Raw genomic sequence first — 7,067 nt, forward strand, 5'->3', positions numbered from 1 at the left:
ACAATAAAAATGCTGAAAACCATGAATTTCACACCTGAGCTTCAACTCTCGCGTCCCAGTACCGAACGACTCGGCCTGGGGGTTAATATCTGTTAATAACATCTGTCTTTACTTGTCATCCCAACCCTGTAGAGTTTTTATGAAGGGTAAATTAGTCGTAGGAGCTAAAAGTGCTTTGTGTTTTGTTTTTTTGTGTTGTTTTTTTTACTGGAATTGTCTATAAAATGCTGTAGAGTTTAGCATTTTAACCTGAGGGTCTGAAAAATTGGTTTTGTACAAAGACATGACATTGTTATGTCTACATGCTTTACGAGAACCAGGTGAGAGTGAGGCATTCATAGTTTTATCTTAATGATACTCGTGTTTTTTTTGTGTCGGGGGTCTTTTAGTGCAGCTTGAGACAGAGGGACATCAAGCTGTCTTCAGCATCAAGATCCGACACGGAACAACACCTAAACTGTACAACACTGGATCCAAAGGAGGTACAGCACCGGCATGTTGACGGTGTTTATAACTAAAGTCAGACGTCCTTTCTGAGTCAAACAGCACTTTCTAAAGTCAGTTTTCCTCCATCAACTCTCTGCAGAGTACAACATCAGCGCCCTCGTGACAATAGCCACAAAAACCTTCCTGCGTTACGATAAGCTTAGAGATCTTATCGACAGCATCAGAAGATACTACCCTACTGTTACCATAGTTATAGCTGATGACAGTGAAAATCCCCAAACCATCTCTGGGCCTTACATCGAACATTACATCATGCCCTTTGGAAAGGTAAGGACACACTGAAGTCTTCTCCCTGCTGTCACTGGTGATGCGATCTCAATCTAAACCTCAGCGTTGCGTCTCTTAGGGTTGGTTTGCCGGCCGAAACCTAGCCGTGTCCCAGGTGACCACGAAGTACGTACTGTGGGTGGATGATGACTTCATCTTCACAGCCAACACCAAGCTGGAGAAGCTTGTAGATGTTTTAGAAAGGACCACTCTGGATCTAGTGAGTAGCAGAAGAATAATTTTTTTCTTTTTCTCAGTTAATATTAAAGTTTTGGGGCTCTTGTAGAGACAGTGTATCTATGTGTGTGAACTAGGTGGGTGGTGCAGTGCGGGAGGCCACGGGGTACACCGCCACCTACCGTCAAACCATCTCCATTGAGCCAGGAGAGGAAGATGGTGACTGTTTACACATGAGGAGAGGATTTCATCACGTCATTGAAGGCTTCCCCAACTGCGTTGTGACTGATGGGGTCATCAACTTCTTTTTAGCTCGCACAGACAAAGTCCAGCAGGTCGGCTTTGACCCACGCCTCACCAGGGTCGCTCATCTGGGTGAGTACAGGGCTTCCTTTCATATCAAAGGAGCAAATTTAGCATCATGCCATCTGTTATTTATTCAGTGTTTTGACTGCCGGATGCAAAAATATGCCAAAATTGAAAAAAAAAAAATGTTATCATTATTATTATTTACGCATTTATACACAAGTCTTGAGCCACCATTCTTTTTTTTGTAATTGTCTTGGGAAATATTTCTTCAGGCATTCAGAAGCTCTTTGAAAGTTTTTCTTTCTTTGAGTGTCCAGAACCCGGGCCTCAACATTGTTGAAGCAGTGTGGGATCAGAAAACAGAACAAAAGGCAGCAAACACTCAGCTTTGAATGTCCTTTGAGAAGCCTGAAGAACTATTCCTGAAGGCTGCTTCAAGAAATTATAGGAAAGCTAAAGCTCAGGCTGTGTTTAAGGAGAAAGGTGGTAAAACCAAATATTTACTTTCAAGCTTGTTAGAATTGTACAAACACTGTTTTTGATCACCTATTTCCCATTTGTTCTAGAAAAATATATAGAAATGAGGTGTAACTCAAGACTTTTGCACTTTATCGTATATTCATATTCATTGTTTTTCTATCCTCCTGCAGCACTGAGTCAATTTGTGTGCCATATCAAGTTAATTTAATGTTTCCTTAATCATTTAAGAATAAAAGAGAGATGAATATCTCAGATTAAGGTATTGATAGCAACAATATCTTAGCAATTTAAGAAAAAAGATTCATATCTTATTTTACTTACTGAGACGATAACGTGTGCAAGATAATTTTTGCTAGCAAATTATGCTGTGACATTTTCTTATCAGCACACACCACCATGGAGGAGTCGCAGCTCGGCTTTAGTTTACCTACATTAAACTGAATGAAATGTGATTTAAATGGAACATTTAGCTCACGCCACCTTCTCCTCACTTTCATACCTGCAATATTTCATCAATTAAAAGTGTTCCTGACCCACTGAGGGATGTTTACCCCTCTCCCTTTTTTTTCTAGAGTTTTTCATCGATGGCCTCGGCTCTCTCCATGTGGGCTCTTGCGATGATGTCATTGTCAATCACGCGACCAAAATCAAACTACCCTGGGTAAGCCAGTCAGAGAGCGACAAGACCTACGCCAAGTTCCGTTACCCATCAGCCTCCTCTGATGCCACGCACACCAAAAACGGCCTCCTGTACTTCAAGAATCGGTTTCAGTGCTTGACTCATAATTAGCTTCCCCTCTCCTCTTTTTCTCGAAGGTTCCTCCGCTCTCCCCGAGTTGCCAAAGAAGTTCTCCTCCCCCACGCCCTGTCAGATAAAATTTTGGTTTGCCTTCTCTTGAGAACCTTGAAATTATTTTTCCAGCTTCAGCCTTTAGAGCAGTTTTAGCATGTTTTATCTGTCAGTGCACAGCTCTGCAGTGAGCTAAAAAGTCCTCTAGCATCTAGAAGCCCAACAGAAAAATTTAGGCTTCCTTTTTGGTGTGAAGACAGGAGAAAATGAGCTGCAGTGCCCAGTAACATCTTGAGTCATAAAGGGATCTTGCTCATACCCTGCACAAAGACCAGGCTTTGGGAGAACCGAACAGGTAGCAGCCAGTGTAACTTCATTGTCATGCTGTTTTGGGTAGATGTGCATGCATTCTCCTTCGATTTGCACTAGCCGAATATAGAATTGAGCTTGGAACAAGGTCTTTCTGTCAGTGACAACAAACCCTATCAGTTAAGTGACAGAGCTGCAGACTCGGAGCTCCAGTGTGACCTTCTTGCCAATGCCACATGAAGAACGTGTTCCAAGTCTTTTCATTTGTCGGGTTCTGCTACTGACTGGCCGTGCCAAAGGTCTGGATGCTGCTAGCTCTTGGGTGCTTTAATCTGTGTGTGCATTATGGTTTTACTGCCCATTACCCAGAATCCTTTTGTGTCACCCATGGAGAGATAAGTAAGATCTGAGGAGGAGAACCTTTTGGTCTCAGTTCATCAGGTGTTACCTGGTTGCGGGAGCAGCTGTAATCGTCGTCTTCTGCTGTTTGTCTGTTTCCCCAACAAGCATCTGAGGAAAACGAGGCGTTTGAGTGCTCACCACCGGATCTTTACATGTGGCCAAAAGAAACATTGGTTGAACTAAAGTACTTGTAAAATACTCACATCATTATGAAAAGAGGATGGAGAAGGGGGGGGGGGGATGAAGCAAGAATACAGTTTTTATACTGAAACTCCTCTTTGGAGCACTCCTGCATGTCAGAGACTCAAGTGGTGATGCTGTTCTTTTATACCATGGTCTTTAGATGGCGCCCTTGTATCACTGTATTTGTTTCCTAAGCAAGTTTTTTAACTTTGTTTTGTTAGCAATAAGGTGCCAGAGATTTATCAACTGTTTTTTTTAATCCCCAAGAGAAATATCGACTTATTTGTAACTATTTTATTTATTAATTTATTAACAATTTGTTTGCCTTTTATTAGATAGAACAGTGAAGAGAGTCAAGTAAGCAGGGGGGTGTCGGGTCAGAAAGCAGCACATCGGAATCGAACCTGATCTGCTCTGAGCTACACCGGCATCTGTTTGTGACTTTTAATTCATTTCTATTTTTCATCAAAATGTGACGTTCGTTCTGTTGATGGAAGAAACTAACAGCAGTGTTCCTGCTGCTTGGTTTGTATGTAGTTGTGTACTGAAGAATTTGTCTCACATTTTAATTTGTAAGTGTTGACAGATGTAGAATTTTTTTTAACAGTGATGTTTATTGTGTGGACACAGAAATCATTTGCTGCCTGCTTCACCCACCCACCCCCACACCCAAAACAAAAAAATATGAGTTGTTTGAGCATTATGAGAGTTTTTACATTCATTTCAAATGTTATAAAAAATGTGTGTGGGGAAAAAAAAACGAAATCTTGTGTTCAATGTTGTGATGTTGGTTCAAAGGATGAAGACGCTGACTTACAATAGATTACAGTCTTTTGATTACAGATTACAGAACTTAATTTATGAGCACATCTTTTATGCTACTGAAGCAAATGAACATGATAGATGAGAGGCAAAAACTGTCAAATAATAGCAAGCATGGTTTATATTTGAGACTAAAAGCCTGCGTCTAAAACCAGGTTTTGAATTTAATGACTGAAGCTGTCTGAGAGTGTCGGAGCCTGGAAGCTGAAGGCTCTATCCCTGAGCGTCTGAAACTTGGAGAGAGGAATGTACAGCAACCACATGTCAACACAGGAGGAAGATTTCTCAGGTGGGGCTGGGGGTGTAGAGCTGAAGGAGATCAGAGAGGTACTGAGGGCCATGAACATGAAGGAACATGCAGGTAAGTCTTATTTTTAGCTTCATGTTGCTCGTGCCAGGTTGTGCCCTGTCTTTCTTTCAAAACAGCTTTAATTATTTGTGGAAAAGATTCAACAAGTTGTTAGAAATATTCCTCAGAGATTTTGGTCCACATCAGCGTCACACAGTTGCTGCAGATTTGTCTGCTGCACATCCATGATGAGAATCCACCACATCCCGAGTCTGGTCTATTAGATTGAGAGCTGGTGACTGTGGAGGCCATGTGAGTACAGGGAACTCATTGTCATGCTCAAGAAACCAGTCTGAGATAATTTGAGCTTTGTGACGTTGTGCAATATCCTGCTGGAGGCAGTCATCAAAATACCAGTTCGATGTGGTGATAAAGGGTTGAACATGGTCTGCAAGAGTACTCGGATAGGCTGTGGCATTTAAACAATTCTGTGTTGGTATTTAGGGACCCAATCTGTGCCAAGAAAATATCCTCTACACCCTCACACCATCAACAGCAGACTAAACTGTTTATACAAGGCAGCATGGATCTGTGCTTTACTGCTCACCACCAGATTTTGATAGCAAAAGTTCAATTTAACCCTCGGTTTCCTGTTCTTAGTTGACAGGAGTGATCCTCTGTGTGGTATTCTGCTGCCGTAGCCCAGCTGCTTCAAGGTTCTGCTTCTTCACACCTTGGTTGTAACAAGTGGTTATTTAAGTTACCGTTGCCTTCCTATCAGCTCAACGCAGTCTGGTCAGTTTCACCCAGAGAAACTGCATAATGGATGTTCCCTTAAAATTCCGCCAAGCACAAAAATAAAAAACAAAAGCCTTCGTATTAATTACAAGGTTTCGTCTTCATTTTCAGTAGCAATATTAAGATGTTAAACAAGCAGACAAACATGTAAAAGATGAGGCAGTGTGAGTCTATGCAATGCAAATGAACAACGAGACCACTAGGATGTTGTGTGTCACATAGTCAGATGACTGAAGGACAAATGGCCTCTGTGTGATGCAGAAATTTCAGGCAGTCTTTTGCTTGGAGTACTGAAATTTTTTATGTTCAGAAGTGTAGAGCAGGTTCCAGCAGCACGAGTTTAATCCTTTTCATGATTTTGCTTACTGTATAAAAATTTGGTTTATATGTATGTGTATAGACCCAGCTGCAATTTTTAATATAAAAATATAATAATTAATTAGTTAGACCATATAATTAATCATAATATAAAATATTTGACATGTAAACTGGTAAATTAAAGAGCTCACATTGTGACTCACTCTTTAATTCATAATGATGAGCATTTCCCTCCACTAGAGGGTGCTAAGCACCATCGGGTTCCCTGCTTTGTAGACCAGAGATCAGATTGTGTGCAGCTTCGATGTTTCGTTTGGATTTTCTTTTTAAATAATCTTATAAAAACAAGACAAAACAACCTGATTATTACACATTTGGGAACATAAATCTTCTGGATAGCGACCAAAGGCATCCATTAAGTTATACACTGCACATTATAATGAGGCTAGGAAGGGGTCCTCTGGCCTGTATTAGGAAAACTAATTCATGGAAAAGACAATAAATGACAGGAAATAGCTGCTGACTTACACTCTGACTGATCGATTGCAGACTGTTGGTTTAAGATGGAAATAATTCATATTTCCCAGCAACTATGCTTTAATGGGTCATTTATATTTAAAATAGACGGGAAACATGGAAGGATAAATGAACTGACCTATCAGCCTTGAGACCTCATAGGCACAAGGGCCAAAGCAAATATCGAGAACAAGTTACTCAATGGGTCCAAATAACAAGAGACACACAACAGTCAGGAGACGCTAAAAGAGACACATGAAGTGAAAAACTAAAAATGATGATAACAAATATCTGAACAACTTCTTTAATTCCACGAGTGTATCAGGACAGCACGAGATTCACCGATATGATCCAACACAAAATTATTTACATTCAAGACGACAATGACGAATGAGCACCTCGGTTTTATCTGTGTTCCCTTTTTCCTCTCTCTGCTTGGTTATGACAAGCTTTGTGTAAGTCCACAAATATGTTTAGTTCAGATAAGACTGACAATGGCAGGGTTAAAACAGGCCACCAGACAGAAAGCACAGCTATTCGCTAATCTCCAGGGACTGCAGGGATACACATAACTCGTGTGGATTGAGATCCTGGACTATAACTGGGATTTACAGTCACTTGGCAATTTCATGGATACAGTTATTTGAGGAGGGATTTAAGATCTCAGTTCTCTGTGGGAATAAAGTGGAATTGGTCTCCTGTGAAAATATTACGCATTATGCAAAGATCCATCAAAGAATTTTCAAAGGAAACAGGAAGAAATGAATACATAAACACCGTGAAGCACAGTCTCTGTGGTGACACAGATATATACACTTCATGTACACACACACACATATATATATATTAGGGGTGCAACGATACACAAAATTCACGGTTCGGTTCGGTTCGATACTTTGG

General features: G+C 40.7%; 1 protein-coding gene across 2 annotated transcripts in view; it reads left to right on the top strand.

Annotated features, from left to right (window-relative positions):
• The window catches only part of b4galnt1b (beta-1,4-N-acetyl-galactosaminyl transferase 1b), a 13,941-nt gene extending 9,817 nt beyond the window's left edge, over nt 1–4,124 (top strand). The window contains exons 8-13 of one of the 2 annotated variants that reach the window (XM_005739641.1): nt 390–482; nt 587–774; nt 854–994; nt 1,089–1,326; nt 2,313–2,401; nt 2,557–4,124. In XM_005739641.1, coding sequence (XP_005739698.1) covers nt 390–482; nt 587–774; nt 854–994; nt 1,089–1,326; nt 2,313–2,401; nt 2,557–2,616 — 809 coding nt within the window. In that variant the 3' untranslated portion in view covers nt 2,617–4,124. Of the gene's footprint in view, nt 1–389; nt 483–586; nt 775–853; nt 995–1,088; nt 1,327–2,312 lie in introns of both variants that reach the window. The other variant, XM_005739640.1, reaches the window with a different exon arrangement.
• Nucleotides 4,125–7,067: the final 2,943 nt, after the last annotated feature.

This window comes from Pundamilia nyererei, unplaced genomic scaffold, assembly GCF_000239375.1.
Source record: "Pundamilia nyererei isolate P.nyererei 1_Seehausen unplaced genomic scaffold, PunNye1.0 scaffold00092, whole genome shotgun sequence".
In the NCBI taxonomy this organism is placed as follows: domain Eukaryota; kingdom Metazoa; phylum Chordata; class Actinopteri; order Cichliformes; family Cichlidae; genus Pundamilia; species Pundamilia nyererei.